The following is an 18,221-nucleotide window of genomic DNA, read 5'->3' on the forward strand; positions in this document are numbered from 1 at the left end:
AAGATATTCTCCATTATTATAAACTTAGATAGAAGTAAATGTCTGTGTATGCATAATCATTGGTGGTACTGATTTTGTGTTATTTAAGCTATTTAGAAAATTTTAGGTAAGATACAGAATGGCACTTTAAGACTTATGTATGAAAAATTGACATTGGAACCTAAGAATCGTAATATAATATTCTGTTGCTTTAAAAATCTAACCAACAAAATAGAACAGAAAAAAGTAAGCTGCCCTTTGCAAACATTGATGTTCATGATTACATAGTTAAAGCTACTATATCATTCTGAAATGCATGTAAAGACTTTAAAGCTGTATATTTCTATGATTATGTTGGTTTCCTGTGGGGAAAAAAAAACAACAAAAGTGCACAGTGCAAAAAAAACCATAAAAATGAATGTCAACAAGGAAAACCACTTAATGTATTAAAAATAAACCTGAAGCAAAGCCAGATTAATGTGAAGCACACAATCCTTAATTGTGAGCCTTGACTATTTAGACAGGGTGAGAAAACTATACAGCACAAAAGGAGAAAATATATGAAATGGTGCTTCAGCCGATAAAAATACCTAGATTATTCAAAGCCTTCCTGGTGCTATACTGTTTTCTAATATAAGTCCTTTCAGTCTTGTGGCCAGATGCAGTACAACATCATGCAAGTGATCCAGGGTTTGACAGAATATTCTGCGACGGACGACTGCTTTTGCAGAAAAAAACTGAGCTTGCTTCATGTGGAGCTTCGAGATTTTTTCCATCACCAGGCTGTTTTTTTTTCCTCTGCCTGGTAATAAGTTAAATTATTGCCTTGAGAGAAATAGAATTTTGTTGCTGATGCAAGCTGGGCTTGAACTGACCAGGAACAGACAGGACACCTAAGCTCTGGGCTTGTGTTTACAACATCCTTCCATTTTCAGGCCATTTGTCTTAGGGCTGCCGTAGTGTTTACAAGCCAAAGGGTCAAAATTGTTATTGGTCAGACAGATGGCAGGAAGGAGAAAGTGCTAAAAGTGGTTCAGAAAATGACAGACTTTAAGGAAAATCACAGATGCTAACACTGCAGCTTCACTTTTTTATGTCTGCCTTGCCAAATGGAACTGGTAAGTCAGATACTTGATGATTTATTAAACTAAATGCTCCTTTAAACTGTTAAAATGTTCAAAAACTTCTCAATATACTCACACGGAAAGTCAGTGTTTTTTTTTTAATAAGTACCATGTATCTGTTGCCCTCTGAAGTAGAACAACGTGCATTTCTGTTGAATAAGTTCACATACTTGGGAATTAATTTTGAAAAATGGTACTGTCCTCAGGATTTACAACCGAGTCCTACATTATTCAATATACAGGCTGTGCTTTCAAATAAACATTTGTAAAACAGTATCCAACGCAGAATTTATAAGTCCCTGATCTAGTTTTTAAACAAGGAAATGTTAAACTGAATATTTGAGACTCTTTCCACAAGCAGAACCTTTTTTTTGGTGAGGAAATGTAAAGTACAAGTGTTTTAAATTATAACATAGTTAACATGTCTGTTCTTTCTCCTAAGGTGGTTTAATTATGTGGCATTTATTTATTGAATCACCCTTCCCACCTTTGATCTTCCAAATTTTCACTGTTCATCCCCTGTTTTGATAGTCATACACAAAGACAGGCCATTATATTTTGCACTGAATAAAAGCAAAATTCCTGCTCAAAATGTTTAAAATATTGCAGTTTTAACTATGATAGTATCAGTATTGCTTCCTGGTGTCCCTTTTCATTTGTTACTCGTATGTCCTCTTCATTTGACAAACTGTAGTTTTTTTATTAGACTTCTCTATAATATACATATATATAATTCACAAAACTGAATGTCATACACAGTTTAAAACATTGATACCAATTCATTTTGCACCAATGGTTTATTTTATTAATCATTTCAAGGAAAAAATTACTCTGTGAATTACAATAAGGCATAAAGAAAATATATATATAAAAAAAGATACTAATAGAGTAATTTAATAATAGAGGACCCTAATTAGGGTGGTAAACAATTGGAAAAGAAGTATAAAATGCACTATGGACAACGGTAAATAAGGATTTTCTTTCACATTTGAATTACATTTCTAAAACCTTCTGCAAATACGTACACACCTTATGTATAATACTTATTAAAGCTGTAATGGATTTCTATTTTATCCAATTATGTGACCCTTCTAGAAGAGAAACAAAAGAAAGGGTCTTTATACTCACTTAAACACACTGACTTCAAGTCAGATTTATGTGGAGATTACCATTTTAAATAACAACTTATTGCAAAGGTAACCTGAAGGACAGAAAATGAGACATTCCATTGCATATTAAAACTTAAATATGAAAGCCAGAGAAGTCTGCTGTACAAGTAACTCCAGCTAGAATTTGAGTTATCTGATCTTTGAAAGTCTTTATCATGGTCAGTTATTTTGCAATTGTCTTGCCGAGTTGAATGATTTCTAAGAAATAACCCAGAGCCTACTATATTGGGTCTCGCTGACCATTTTTATGAAACACAGATAGCTTTCTGTTGAAAACTCATTTGTAACCTTGTCTTTCGCCTGAAGCTACAGCATTCTTGCTTCCAAGTTCCTAATAAGTTTTAAGGGCTTCAGCTCAAAGGAAAAAAGGCAGTATCGCAAATAGCTTAATTTCAGCAAATAGTTTCCAAGAAGGATTTATTTGGAGGAAGATAGAAAAAAAAAAGGTTGTCTATCGAAGCAATAATGCAACATCTCTTGGTCATACATATGAGTATGTTTTAAGAAAAACAAAACACAAAAATATTCCGTACTGCTGCACATTTCATAACAGACTAAATATTATGACATTCATGATATTGCAGATTACAAAATTTGCTTTTTCTTAGGATCAAAGGCTTAACTGGGTTCTAAAGGGAAAAACATGAGGAAGATACTGCACTTAACGTATAATAAATATGAAGACACTGTAAACTAGGCTTTTAAGTGGTACTATGAAAACTCTGTACAGTCTTTGCATTTCTGTTGTATGAAAAGAATCTCCAGATGGGTTATAGTTCAATATCCTTGTATTGGGCCCCCAGTATTCCAAGCCCTGTATCATGCAGCATTGCACAACATCAAAAGATGACAAAACACATCAGTGAACATCACGTCACATGGGCACATGGTGGCAAGTTCCCAGCGTGAACTAACTAAAAGTCTTTACTGTTAAAGGCGCTGGTTTCTATGGAGAAGGGCAAGCACAGATTTAAGCCCCTTTTTACAAGAGGATTTCATGCATAGCTATAACAAGTCACCATGCCTTAATATGGACAGCGTTTCCATCTCTTAAACTTCAGAATTCAGACTTAGATTTGTTAACCTTGGGTCAGTGTTGATTTCATATCTGTAATGATATCCTTCCATATGATCCCTGCAGGCATCTCTAATGTTGTAAAGCCACTTTTTGATGCCCTTTCTATTCAGGTACAGTACTAGCAGAAAAATCACTCCGATTAAGGCTAGTACAATTCCCAGGAAGACATATGAAGTTTGCAAGACACCTTTCATATCCTCAGAGAAAGTGCACTGGAGTTCAGATGCATTCATCTGGAGCAATCCTGTGTTTCTCAGGTTTTCAGGGAAAGCACAGACTAGGTCCTGCTTGTCCAGTACAGATTCAGATTTCTGTAGCCAAAGGAGAAAATCCTCTATGTTACAATTACAGAGCCAGGAATTGCCTGCTAGCAGGATTTTAATGTCTGGGTGCAGATCAAGCTCATTCAAAGTGTCATTTGAGAGTTCCTTCAGAGAGTTCTCTCTCAAATCTAGATTTTCCAGACGCTGATTTTTTAAAGCGCCCCTTTTGACGCTGACTATGGAATTGTTTCTCAAGTCAAGATTCTTCAGGTTTGGCAAGTTGGAGAACATCCCCTCTGGGAGGTAAACAAGGTCGTTATACGATAGTTCCAGGGTGGTCAGGTTCAGAAAAGTTCCGATTCGAAGCACATTTGAGATTTCCTCTATGTAGGAGCCATTAAAAATCGAACTGCTCAGATTTAGCTGCTGTAATACATTGTCGGCGCTGAACGCTTCAGAACTGAACCTGAAAATCCTGTTGTTGCTCAAATCAAGCTGTCCGAGCCTTGGCATATTGGTGAACACCTTTGGGTCTATCTGCTCAATTTTATTTCCACTGAGATTCAGGTAGGTCAACTGTTCCAGTGTCTGCTGGAAAGAATCTCCCGTAAGGTGAGAGATGTTATTCCCGGTGATGAACAAAGTCTTCACGTTTGCCGGCAAGGGATAGGGAATGGCAGACAGACCGTTGTTCACACATTTTGCAATTGTTGTCCTCTCCGAAATAGAGCACACGCATTTTTCTGGACAAGTGTTTGCCTGAGAGGAGGTTATAACCAGCACATGAAGGAAAACCACTAAACCAAACCTCAAATGATTTAGCGTCTTCTGGTTCGGAAAGATCTTAATACAAATCAAGGAATCGGCAACAAGCATTTTCTTCAACTACTTTACAAAAAAATCGTATTTATCGAAATATCCCAAAAATGCTGATAAAAGAACAAGGTCAGAGTGGGAAATTAGGGTAAGAAAGCCCTCCTTCGGTATCTGCTCACACCAGAGGAAAAAAAATGTTTCTCATGTGGGTAAAGTTTTCGAACTTTTTTTCTTCATTAAATTCGCACAAAAAAATGAAACAGCTTTTTAACGTATTCCAATCGCTCCACCTAATAAATTTACAGAACAGCTTCCATTTGATGGTCCAATTCATCACACGGATATGCAGTTAAAGTTTACAAACATTTCGTTGATTTTGGAAGAGAAGAAAACTTAAATGACTCACATATACAGTACGTGTTGTTCAAATCCTCCCCTCTTTCCGTGCTTAAAGAAACGGGTGGGTTTCTCAGGCGGTATCCTGTTGCAAAGATCCTTTGATCTCTCCTCGCTCTGCGCTTTTCTTACTTCAGAACTGTTTCAGCTTAACTGCAGAAATAAAGTTGCCATCGGATGTAAAAGTTCAAAAGGTTACAAATACATTTATGCATTCGTACAGCCGTATGAAATAAAATCTAAACAGATGTTTTACAAGTACATAATGACGTCTGCTAGCCCCAACCTTTTTCAAGCAGCTTCCTTCAAGCTACTGACCGCAGCTCTCCTCAGTTTCGTTGAAAATGAATCTGCCCGTGGAACTACACTGGGAACAACTCCTTGGGATGTACCACTTGTACAGAGCTAAGGTAAATAATACAGCTCCACCAAAACCTAGACTATTTAAAGTATTTCTTAAGGGATCTGTTGCCACGACTTATTGAAAGTTTCTTATTACACCGCCATTTTAATCTTACCGAGGTTTGAAACATATACGGTTTATTAACACCTAGAAAGTGAGACGCCTCATCTGCGTGCTCCAAGTCCTGTATTATCTGTAACAACAGCCTACCTAGAATTTCAATAATGCATCTAGCAGCGGTAATGAAAACTTTGGTTTTGGTCTCTGTGTACTCTTTAAATCCAACAGTATGTGGCCTCCGAATATGATTTCAGATGTCTTTAAACAATTAAATAAAAATGCTATAATTCTATGATTTTAAAGATAGTATTTGAATTTATTGACTTTCTAAATAGCGCAGAGATCTAATTTCTGAATAGCGTATCATTATTTCTCATAGTGGTTCCTCAGTGACAAGTTGTAATAATATCCCACTTCGAAATGCGTTCCTACTTAAATATTTACCCCTTGAATTATTTTTATCCTGTAGGCACATTTTCACCTCAGATTCTGAATAGTGGAAATAAGAAGTAGAAGCCCTTATGGCAGAGACATCCAATCTCACTCTTGTAAATATTAAACAATATGGAACTGAACACTACTTACAGCACGGAAAAACAGTAGTTCGTGCATGTTCTTTATCGCATATACTGTAGGCCCCATGCATTAGTCTTCATAGCTGCCCGCAGCTCAATCCGGTATTTATTTTAAGATGTTTTACTACTATTTTTACATTTTAGATATCTGTTTTAAGGTCCACCCTGATTCCATGAACAGTGTGATGTGTTAAATATATAATTAAAGTATTAGCCAGTGTAGAATTGTGCAAGACGCCGTGTAAGCTGCTCAGGGCGTCCCCGCTCTGCGACCTGAGGGTCGGCCAGAAAGACCATGGTCTTGTGTACACAGACCCCAACAAAGGTAGTGCAAATTTTGCTTTTAGGAAAAGAGAAGTGTGCAGAATAACTGTTAATAATGATAATGCAATGGTCAGTAATGGATGTGGTTTCCTACTTGTGTGCTTCTGTGAATATTTTCAGTCTGTCTTCTTAAAGAGAAGGAATACCGTAACATCTTGTACTAAAAGTATCAAGTATCATTCAGTTGTCTTATGCAAAATGTTACAAGACATTATTTAAAAAAACACCTTAGTTCATTTGTTTTCTTTATCTCTCAGTGACAATTGCTCGCGGGAATTAAACGAGCCGTTTTTTTACCTAACGACTACAGTCAAAAAGTAACTTAACGGCGAATTAAATGAATGAAGAGTTTTGGGTGCGATTAATATTACATGTGGAATAAAAGAGTTGTATTAAAAGCTTTGATGATAAAAAAATGACATTTGAGATATGTCCTTTGCCCGCTAAAGCCAGAAACGACCTGTGATGTCTGTGACCATGCTTAGCCTCAACAACAGTATAGAATGACCACGTTTTCACTGGCTAAAACTTTCTAAACACCCAGAAACATTTCCCTATTCCTCAACAACCTCCACAGCCAGAAGACTTGGCCCACTGTAGCCTGAAAAGATAAGTATGCTGATGCTTTCTCTGCAACATGCTGAGGACCAACTGTACATTACTCCGTTTACTGGTACAGGTACAATATTAACAGCATGCTGATCTTCATGTCATGTGAGTCATTGACACACAGATTTCCAATTGGACTAATGAAACAAATGATTTCCATTCACTTTAATTGATTTCTACAGTTACAGATAGCAAATTAGTGATCTGTGCACATTTCTATTTTAGGAAATGTTGAAAACTATGCTTCCTAATCTATATTTGCATGATAAAATTCCACCGTATAAATCTTGAGTATATAATGACTTATTGAATGAAATTCAATTGATGTGTTATTCTTTGAGAAAGTAATGTGGTGATACCGTATCTTGAACATTTGCAGCACATGAAACTTTACTCTACTTTTCACCTACAGATAAATCACAGATTACAGAATGATGGTTTCCACGTCTTCACTTAAACAGAATATCACCTTTATGAGTAAAAAATGATCAGGTATTACAGTTCTCTTTGGGTCATCTGTTGTAGTGTAAATATTTTAGTAATAACACTAAAAACCAAGTTAAACTTTTGCATTACACAACAAAAACCTTCTATGGTTAATCACTACCCAAAGGCACTTTAGCAAAACAAAACCTCAGCACAAAGAAACAACCATCTGTTTATTTGCCCAAGATGTAAAATGCATACCAATAATAAAAAGGGTGTGTTTAAATAAATATAATGAAAGAGAAGAAAACTCATTCAAATCTAAAAGAGAAACACTGAACAAGATACTTATTACAGGCTTTAATTAAGTGTATGGAAATGTTTCTTGCCAAAATGCAGGACATCTGTCGAGGTTTTCTGTTCCTTCACTTTATTTAAACAAGACATATTTCACAATGTTATATTGTACATGAATCATATTTTATTCAACTGTGCTGGAAAAAAAGTGTCTTCCATTTCAATTTTCACAACTTTCTGGTTTCGAAATAAATATTTTCCTTGTTTCTGGAAAGGAATCAGAAGTGAACAGCTCATTTCTTTCACATATTTCCACATACTTATTTCTATGTTTTTTTATTCACAGAATCTAAAATCTAAACATGAGAATTTTATGCATAAGCATGTCAAACACTTTGTAGATTCCTCTCCTGTAGACTAAGCATATTTTAATAATTTAACATGTCTGTGTATGCCATTCCTTTAAGAACATTTAACCTTGTATGAAGTGATTCCAGATCAGCAATGCCCTATACCTATAATTATATTTACTCTATAAATATAAAAGTCCTGCAACTATTTTAAATACCAGATGGATTATCCCCCTGCAGTCAGAAATGAAAGCTGACAATGTACTGTTTACCACATGATCTCCTTTTCTTTTCCCTCAAAATAATGTGATGAGGTATAACGAGGAGGCACAAACTTCAAAACCAAACAAACAAAAAAATACAATTCACTTCAAACTAAACATGGAAATTCATTTTTACAAGTTGCAGGTTCTAAAAGTAAATCTTCCTTGAAATAAAAAAAACTGTCTCCCTAAATTCACTTGTGGTCACTTTAGTGCTCAAAAATTCTTGTCCAGTTTCAGTTCTCAAGATGTAGGCAGATTCTGTTGTAGCTTTGGTTCAATTTTTTGTTCAAAGGTAGAACATACTTGCAATATTTTGCTTAATCGGCTCCAAGATTTCTGATTGGTGGCTAGTTGCAGAACCACCTTAAAAAACTCCCAACCTTACCTGATGGCTGTCTAGATGTAATGGAGTCACTGAACAACTGGTCAGCCAATGGTATCTGTGTCACGCTCTGTACACCTAGAGGGCGCTCTGCCTTTGTCCTGTTCCTAGTTCCCTGTGATTATTCTTGTCTTTCCGGTGTGTCCTGTTGTGTAGCCTGTTTACTTCCTGTGTCTGCTCTGCTCCTGGCTCAGCATTGAGGGTACGGATGTCTTGAGACCCGCCTAGTACCAGGTTGCCTCTTCTGTGGCCTGAGAGCATAGGTTTCTATACCGACATCGTCTGACCCCCTGAGCCTGGGCTAACCTCCGTGTTGCCCCTTTTGCCACTACGCATAGGGTCTCTTCTGCTCTCCTTGTCATTCCACGGCATGCCCTTCTGACATTCGTGACAATCTGTGGCTTACAATTTTAGTCGACCCTCATTTCTGGCTTGAATTGGCTAAATGGCACTGAATGGTTAATGGTTATTGGTATTACTGATATCCCCCTGGTACTCGGCATTAACCACACCATAAAAATTCTTGACTTCCATAACTATAGTGGATCATATTGCAAACAGGATATGCTGTCATACGTGCTAAAAGAAACTTAAAAATGTTTGCCTTTACCTGAGTCTTTGAGTCATAACAAAGCATCTTTTCACTAATAAATCTGTTTTCCATTGTGAAGATGTTGAAGTCCAGATCAAGAGGATGTTTAACTGATAAAGCAATTATAATCTCTCTCTGTCCGGCTCATCAGCATCTGCTGTTCAACTCTGTAACTCACGGCCTTTGCTCTTCACATACCAAAAATGCTTACCCCAGTGAACCCAGACCATGTTGAACTTGTGGAATTAATTTTCATTTTTTTCATACACAAAGCTTTCCTCTTCCATTACTGAGAATTGATTAACCTTGTCTTATTACACCAAAGTTTACTTCAACATGGTCACTACAGTGGTTGTCTCTCTCTCTAGAGACACCTGGCCAATACAGAGCTCTTCAGTGATAGACACAAGTGTTCAGCTCTCAAGCTTTAAGTAAGAAACTCTTAAATAAAATCATGAAATAATGCAAAGTAACTATTCTAATAAGGCTGAAGATGTTTGAGTAGAGAGCTGTGTCAGCATGTGTTTACTGCAAGGCAACAAACAAAGGAATTAACCTTCACTTACTCTAATAAAACCTCAGTTATGAAAAGTGATACAACTGCTACTTCCTTTTCATTTTTTCGAGTTATTTCTAGTAACTTAAAAACAATAAATGAAACAAATTCATTTATTTTTGAAGGATGAAGGTTACAAAACTAAACATTTTACTAAAACAGAGACAGTATCTTACCATCATGACCTAAACTAAAAAAACAATAAAATGAAAAAAAAACTGCTGCAAATACAATTCATCAAACAAAATTTAAAGTGACAGTGAAATAAACAGAGTACGTGGGATTTTGTTGACATAAAATTAATGTGCACAACTAAAAACATTGAAATGGTGCGTTTCAAAGAAAAAGTTATCCGTTCTCAGTTTTTCTTTAACTTGCTGACTTTGTTAGCCAATATTTCTAATTAGCTTGGTTTCACAGGCAATATCTTATTGGGGGCATTTCTCATTATATTTTGCCATGGGCTTTTTCCCACAGCTTTTGGAGTCGCTGAACCTCTACAAGAAGATGTTCAGATCCTGACAGGAGAATTGGGTCACTACATGGAACTGTAGTACAAGGTGAAACCACAACCCATTGTCCTGCCAGTTTTGCTGTGTGGACTCAGAGAGCACAGAATTGCTCTGCAGAATTTGTTGCTTGCGGCCGTGATCTGTGGTTGATGCTGTTGATGCTGTCGACTGAAGGCAAGATACACTGTAACAGTGTCCATGCTGTGAGCCTCCTGTGGCTGGGAGAGATGCCTTTGTGCTCAGAGGTCATCAGAGTCCTCCAAATACCACTGAAGGCCTGGTGAAAATGACTTGCTGGTGAAGATGCTCGCTGCTGTCTGTGTTGTGGATGCTAGCAGAGGAAGATCTGCACCATGGAGGAAATATTAAAGCTTACTGATGATGAAGATGAGGCAGTAGTTGAAAGAAACATCTGGAACAAACTGGCTCTGTGCTGTGAAGAGGCCATGTGCCCTTTGTCAGAATGCACCTCGGAGACAGTCACTGCTCTGCCTCTCTACTTGATTTGCAGCAAGCTGTAACATACAGGGCAGGCTCAGACAAGGACTGACTATGGCTTGCAAGGGCCAATATCAGAGGCTATCATCTTGTTGCACAATGGGATAACAGTACCACCCCTGTAGAGCTGCTGCAGGTTTCACTGTAGCCAGGTCTTCATGCTCTGTTACTTTCTTAATGGTTAGAAAAAGACAAAGCAAGAGGAAGAAGCAAGCTCTCCATCAGAATCTGTCTGGTGTGACCAGTCCCTTCTGTCCAAACCTGGCCTTGCTGAAGGAATCAAATGCCACACTAGATCCTAGTCTGCGATGAACTACAGTAAATGAGATCTGCCAAACTAGATCACCTGTAAAACCACATTGCCCTCTGTTTTAACCCACATAGTAACAGATCCTTCTACTAATACTGTACTTAGCACTATCAAATTTTATATTTGACTCTTTAAATGAACTAAATGCAGCTGTCTTAAACATTTCAATGTGAAATGATATGTCTCTTGCCTGTACATCAACACTCTTTCCATTACTTCCATTAAAAGTCTGATTATTCAGTTCATTTAGTTGTTTACCTTCATACTAATGTCTTGCTACTCACCTTTATGTGTTGTGCCCCAGCATAAAACAGTACTTTATTGTGGTTTCTTCAAAGTCAGTGCCTCACATCATGTCCCAAATGATGGCCAGGCCTTTTCCTTTTTTGAGTCTTTTGAAGCTTTTATGGGCTTTAAAACCAGGTCAAAGACTTGGACCTGAGAGCTGTCAAAGCAAATGCCTAAATTATCAGGTTTAAGTCTATGTTTTATAAGTCTATGTGAACATTGTTTTGTTTATTCCATCATATACTGTGCATGATGATTAAAAACAAATAAATTATTTTTTTAAAAGAAGCTTATGTATAACACCTTTAATTGAACATAACCTTTCTTATTTAAGAATGTGGTTCACTTCTTTTGTATTAAACAAAATAAAAGAGGAACTCCAACAAAATAGTCAACATGTTAAAATTATTAACACTTATATCCATGTCTGGATCACTGTGGAATAAAGTGATACAAATGTCTACCAATGGACTTATATTTTTGTTTTGTTCCATTTTGCACAGTGTATAATAACGGCTCCCCTTAGTGTTCATTATGTATTAAAGCATTTGATAGAGTCGATTACACTATCCATTTTAAATGAAAATGTGTATGTGTCATTTGTGTATAAAATATATTGTGTCAATTTTATCACAATTTTATTTTATTAAATGCACTTTTAAAATAATATTAAATCATAAACTTGGTCAGCAAAATTACAGAAACACCTCCTGCTGAAATTCAGTAAAGAAATTAGCATAGACTATTTGGATTGCTTAAAAATAGCTTAACTTTCTCAAAAGAATATCCAATAAAACATGTTTTACTGGGGTTTTATGGCATACATTTCACATTTCAGTAATTAACTGAAAATTTAAAGGGATAGTCTAATTAATATATTAACTTTATTAATGTGCCATGCTGAGAAAATGTATTCACCCCCACCCCCCAAAAAGAGATCATAAGACCCTCATAACACCGATGTAGAGGTTTTCAATGATGGAGACAGTTCAGATATGCACATTTCAGACAAACACCAATTGGAAAATGTGTGCAGTAGCACAGAGTGAATGAGCCCCACCTATGATGCCACAGGTCAGGGAACAGTTTGGTCCACAAACTCTAGATCAGCTGGTATCGGAATTCTGATGGCCTGGGGAAGATGCTTCCTGACCCTGATGAAGTAGTTGAAGATCATCTGCAGAAGTACAGTAGTAGCAAAAATCACTGGTCCTAAAGTTGTCTTCGGCCCCAAAATCCTGCGCTGACCTTACAAATTGTCTAAGCAGAGTGTGAATGTTAACCCTAACCCTAGCTGGGGTGTCTAAAGAGCAGTCCCGCAATCAATATCTGAAGCTCTCTGGGTATCGGATTTTGAAATGTTCCCCCAACCAAACAATTTGAAGGTGATACAATCAAAAGCATTGATTAAAGCTTTTGCAAATGTAATAGTTTCTATAATGTTTGGTTGCAACATTTGATTCGATCATCACAGTTTTGGGTCAAAATTAGCAAGCGGGGCTCCGCGCCACCTAGGCACCGAAGAGTCTCCGAAAAAAAAAATTCAGATAGCAGCAAAAAATCACTTGTCCTAAAGTTGACTTAGGCCCCAAAATCCAGCGCTGAACTTACAAATTGTCTAAGTAGAGTGTGAATGTTAACCCTAACGCTAGCTGGGGTGTCTCCCGAGTAGTCCCGCAATCAGTATCTGAAGCTCTCTGGGTTTCAGATTTTGAAATGCTTCCCCAACCAAACAATTTGAAGGTGATACAATCAAAAGCATTTATAAAAGCTCTTGCAAATGTAATAGATTCTATAATGTTTGGTTGCAACATTTGATTTGATCATCACAGTTTTGGGTCAAAATTAGCAAGCGGGGCTCCGCGCCACCTACTGTAGGCATCAAAGAGTCTCTGAAAAAAAAAATTCAGATAGCAGCAAAAAATCACTTGTCCTAAAGTTGACTTGGGCCCCAAAATCCAGCGCTGAACTTACAAATTGTCTAAGTAGAGTGTGAATGTTAACCCTAACCCTAGCTGGGGTGTCTCCCGAGTAGTCCCGCAATCAGTATTTGAAGCTCTCTGGGTTTCAGATTTTGAAATGCTTCCCCAACCAAACAATTTGAAGGTGATACAATCAAAAGCATTGATAAAAGCTCGTGCAAATGTAATAGATTCTGTAATGTTTGGTGTCAACATTTGATTCGACCATCACAGTTTTGGGTCAAAATTACCAAGCGGGGTTCCGCGCCACCTAGGCACCGAAGAGTCTCCGAAAAAAAAAATTCAGATAAAAGCAAAAAATCACTTGTCCTAAAGTTGACTTGGCCCCCAAAATCCAGCGCTGAACTTACAAATTGTCTTAGTAGAGTGCGAATGTTAACCCTAACCCTAGCTGGGGTGTCTCCTGAGTAGTCCTGCAAGCAATATCTGAAGCTCTCTGGGTATCGGATTTTGAAATGCTTCCCCAACCAAACAATTTGAAGGTGATACAATCAAAAGCATTTATAAAAGCTCTTGCAAATGTAATAGATTGTATAATGTTTGGTTGCAACATTTGATTCAATCATTACAGTTTTGGGTCAAAATTAGCAAGCGGGGCTCCGCGCCACCTAGGCACCGAAGAGTCTCTGAATAAAAAATTCATATAAAAGCAAAAAATCACTTGTCCTAAAGTTGACTTGGCCCCCAAAATCTGGCACTGAACTTACAAATTGTCTAAGTAGAGTGTGAATGTTAACCCTAACCCTAGCTGGGGTGTCTACTGAGCAGTCCTGCAATCAATATCTGAAGATTTCTGGGTATCGGATTTTGAAAAGTTCCCCCAACCAAACAATTTGAAGGTGATACAATCAAAAGTATTGATAAAACCTCTTGCAAATGTAATAGATTCTATAATGTTTGGTTGCAACATTTGATTCGACCTTCACAGCTTTGGGTCATAATAACCAAGCAGGGCTCCGTGCCACCTAGGCACCGAAGAGTCTCTGAAAAAAAAAATTCAGATAGCAGCAAAAAATCACTTGTCCTAAAGTTGACTTGGTCCCCAAAATCTAGCGCTGAACTTACAAATTGTCTAAGTAGAGGGTGAATGTTAACCCTAACCCTAGCTGGGGTGTCTCCTGAGTAGTCCCGCAATCAATAGCTGAAGATTTCTGGGTATCGGATTTTGAAATGTTCCCCCAACCAAGCAATTTGAAGGTAATACAATCAAAAGCATTGATTAAAGCTCTTGCAAATGTAATAGATTCTGTAATGTTTGGTGTCAACATTTGATTCGACCATCACAGTTTTGGGTCAAAATAACCGAGCAGGGCTCCGTGCCATCTAGGCATCAAAGAGTCTCTGAAAAAAAAAATCAGATAGCAGCAAAAAATCACTTGTCCTAACGGTGACATGGGCCCCAAAATCCAGCACTGAACTTACTGTACACATTGTCTAAGTAGAGTGTGAATGTTAACCCTAACCCTAGCTGGGGTGTCTCCTGAGTAGTCCCGCAATCAATATCTAAAGCTCTCTGGGTATCGGATTTTGAAATGTTCCCCCAACCAAACAATTTGAAGGTAATACAGTGAAAATCATTGATAAAAGCTCTTGCAAATGTAATAGATTCTATAATGTCTGGTGCAACATTTGATTCGACCATCACAGTTTTGCGATAATATTACCGAGCGGTGCTCCACGTCATCTAGGCACTGAAGAGTTACCAACAAAAAAAATCTTTTAGATAGTATAGGAACTGGCAGTGAGCTACCACTTGCTGAAATGGTTAACGTGAACAGAATTGTTACAAGTTTTTCCAACTGAAGGTATACAGCTTCTAAAGTAATTTTCTTGAAACTTTCTTATCTGAAAGATAAGATCAAGAACTTAAGTAGATAGTATCAAATAAGCAAAAATAACAACTACAATATCTTGAACTGAAGTCTTTGTTTCTCTTAAAAGTGCACAGGCACTCATAATAATAATAATAATAATAATAATAATAATAATAATAATAATAATTTGCTTACACTTACTGTATATAGCGTTTTTCTGGACACTCCACTCAAAACGCTTTACAGGTAATGGGGACTCCCCTCCACCACCACCAATATGCAGCATCCACCTGGATGATGCGACGGCAGCCATAGTGCGCCAGAACGCTCACCACACTATCAACTATCAGTGGGGAGTAATGAAACCAATTCATAGAGGGGGAGTATTAGGAGGCCATGATTGGTAAGGGCCAGGAGGAACTTTGGACAGGACGCCGGGGTTACACCTCTGCTCTTTTTGAGAAACGCCCTGGGATTTTTAATGACCACAGAGAGTCAGGTCCTCGGTTTTACGTCTCATCCGAAGGACAGCGCCTGTTTACAGTATAGTTTCCCTGTCACTATACTGGGGCATTAAGACCCACATGGACCGTAGGGTGAGCGCCCCCTGCTGGCCCCACTAACACCTCTTCCAGCAGTGACCTTTGTTTTAAACAATACTATGTATCCCCACCACCCATCCTCTTCAATGAACAGGGCACTCTAACCAAAGTTAACTATAACTGCACAATGTTATGCAAGGTGGAGGCACACAATGTCCAAATAGATCTATTTACCTTGCACTAAGCTCTCCCCTCTTTCTCTTAGCTTATGTTTGAATGTGCTAGCTGCCTTACCCCAGCATCCTGCACTGACGGGTGGGCTAAACCAGCTGAGGGCAGTCATACTGTAGGTCTCAAATTTGACAGTCATTTTAGGAGGAGTGCATCAGGCATTGTGATACACTAGAGAAGTTATAACTATCTAATGCTCCTAGGACACTGAACCTGGGATAGCAGAGAAATTCATAAAGACTGCAGACAACTGAGCTGTTAGAACTACGGTATATTGTTCACCCTTTTACAGGGAAATGGCTAGAAAGGGTACCCGAAGCTTGCTTGTGCTGTGTATTCTGGCCAATGTTTTGGCTAATTCCCATAACTTGTTCTGCTGACACCTATAAAGACAAGTTTGAAGGCAGTGAGAACTTTGAAGTGAGAGAAATTGAAAGACTGTCTCAAAAATCCACCTATGTCCTTAGGTCCACTTAAAGGTTTCATCAGGTCTTGTGACAACTGGCAAGAAATTATAACCCTTCCAAATGAAAATAAGAATGACCTTTTGGTCTGCCAAACCACGCCCATTTCAATTTCAGTACTTTGAAGTGACATTGAAGTGAGTACTTCTTTGAGCTGAAGTGTTTTTAATATTCCAGTATGTTAAGCATAGATAAAAGGCATGTGAATAATTAGATAATCGCAAAGATTCGTGTTTTAATAAACATTTAACATTAGATCACAAGCAATTACTAAAAGATATTTTCTGAATACTTAATTTTGTCTTAATTACTTTTAAAGGCAATGACTACAATAATTAAAACTTTTTTAACTGTGAATTGTTTAACATAGGGCAAACTAAACTACCAAAATCAGGTTCAAGTAGAAAACATATTTTTAAAAATATAGTGCCTTGCAAAAGCATTCACCTCCTCCCAACAAAGTCTCATTTTGCTCAATTATGATATACAAAAATCCTCAGTTTAATGGACTAATAAAGGAGAAGGGTGTCTGTTATTGCCGAATGTCCATTAAATCACAAAACCTTTCAGTCTCAAAACAAAGTTTTCATATTTTCTTGCTTTAGAGCAGCTATGACACTTTGAAATAGACCAAATATATTGAAAGCTAGGGTATCCACATAAGTGAAGCTTATGCATTAATTACTGTCAGTAAATCATATCCCAGTGTAACCAGGTGGTGAGGTGTGGGGCACAGGAGTTGGGAATAGCGCCTTGCGCAGGCTGGTAGTTAGATACCTAATACTAATTCCCATATATTAATACTATTAATACCTAATCATATTATTAATATTATAGTATTATCAATATACAATTGTGTTCATTATGAATAATAATTGATAATCTGTTATTAATATTGCTTAATACCATTATTAATAATACTAATATTCTAATACCCGGCCCCCTTAAGACAGGGTTACACCAGCATGTTTAAGATCATGTATAAAAATGCTGGTTGCCTAAAATTATTGCCAACATGTCTGCAAGATGAGAACTCGGTGATCTTGAATGAGAAGTGACTGTTACAGCCAACTTGCCAGGAGCTTCAGTTTCCAAGACAGAGTAACTTGCTTATGTTTCACTAGCAGTGGTGTCCAAGGAGGTGTCAGCATGTACAGTAACTCAGAGGGAAAGAGTCAAAGCCAAGTGCAACAGTGGGCGTAAGTGCATACTCCAGGATCGTGATATCTATGCATTAGTTTGAAATGCAAAACTGTCACGCCCTCTGTAGCCAGAGGGCGCTCCTTCTCTGTCCTGTCTCTCATTTCCGGTTCTTTGCTGTCCTTCGGGTGTTTCTCTCTCTCTGGGGCTATATATTTCTGGGTCTTTCATTCTGCCTTGGCTCAGCATTGACGTTCAGATGTCCTGAGACCCGCCTAGCACCAGGTCGCCCCACGTCCGCTGCCTGAGGGCATAGGTTTCTATACGGCATTCTCTGAACAGCTGAGCCCGGGCTAACCTCTGTCTCGCCGCTACGCATAGGGTCTTTTTTGCTCTCCTGCCACTCCATGGTTCGTCCCTTCCGACATCCGTGACAAAAACAAAACAAGAGAGCAACTCTAGAACAATTGACTGCAGACTTCAATTTCTAGCATAAGCAGTGAGTTTTTTCAAAGACGACCTGCCGGGACCTCCATAGTCAGTATGCAGTGTACAGTATATACACTGTACTGCTCATCACACCCCTGAAATCCAAGTTTCAAAGTCCAGTGGTCCAAAAAGAATGGGCAATGGATTGCCAAGCAATGGCGAAATGGGATATGGTCAGATGAATCATCTTTCACTATCTTTCACTCGGCAAGCGGACAAGCGCACATGTGGCGCAAACCTAAAGAACTCTACAGCCCCGTGTTGCTGGTTCCAACAGCGAAGAGCT

At 37.9% G+C, this 18,221-nt stretch overlaps 1 protein-coding gene across 1 annotated transcript; it reads right to left on the minus strand.

Moving 5' to 3' along the window:
• Nucleotides 1–1,885: 1,885 nt before the first annotated feature.
• Nucleotides 1,886–5,220, minus strand: tpbg (trophoblast glycoprotein). The gene has a single exon (XM_088909173.1). The coding sequence runs from the start codon at nucleotides 4,487–4,489 to the stop codon at nucleotides 3,323–3,325; it is 1,167 nt and encodes a 388-aa protein (XP_088765299.1). The 5' UTR covers nucleotides 4,490–5,220; the 3' UTR covers nucleotides 1,886–3,322.
• Between the last annotated feature and the right edge of the window lie 13,001 nt (nucleotides 5,221–18,221).

The sequence above is a fragment of the Atractosteus spatula genome, chromosome 2, assembly GCF_055471065.1.
Source record: "Atractosteus spatula isolate fAtrSpa1 chromosome 2, fAtrSpa1.hap1, whole genome shotgun sequence".
Taxonomy (NCBI): Eukaryota; Metazoa; Chordata; class Actinopteri; order Semionotiformes; family Lepisosteidae; genus Atractosteus; species Atractosteus spatula.

Coding starts and splice junctions, on each gene's coding strand:
- tpbg (XM_088909173.1), bottom strand. CDS start 4,489: ATGCTTGTTGCCGATTCCTTGATTTGTATTAAGATCTTTCCGAACCAG.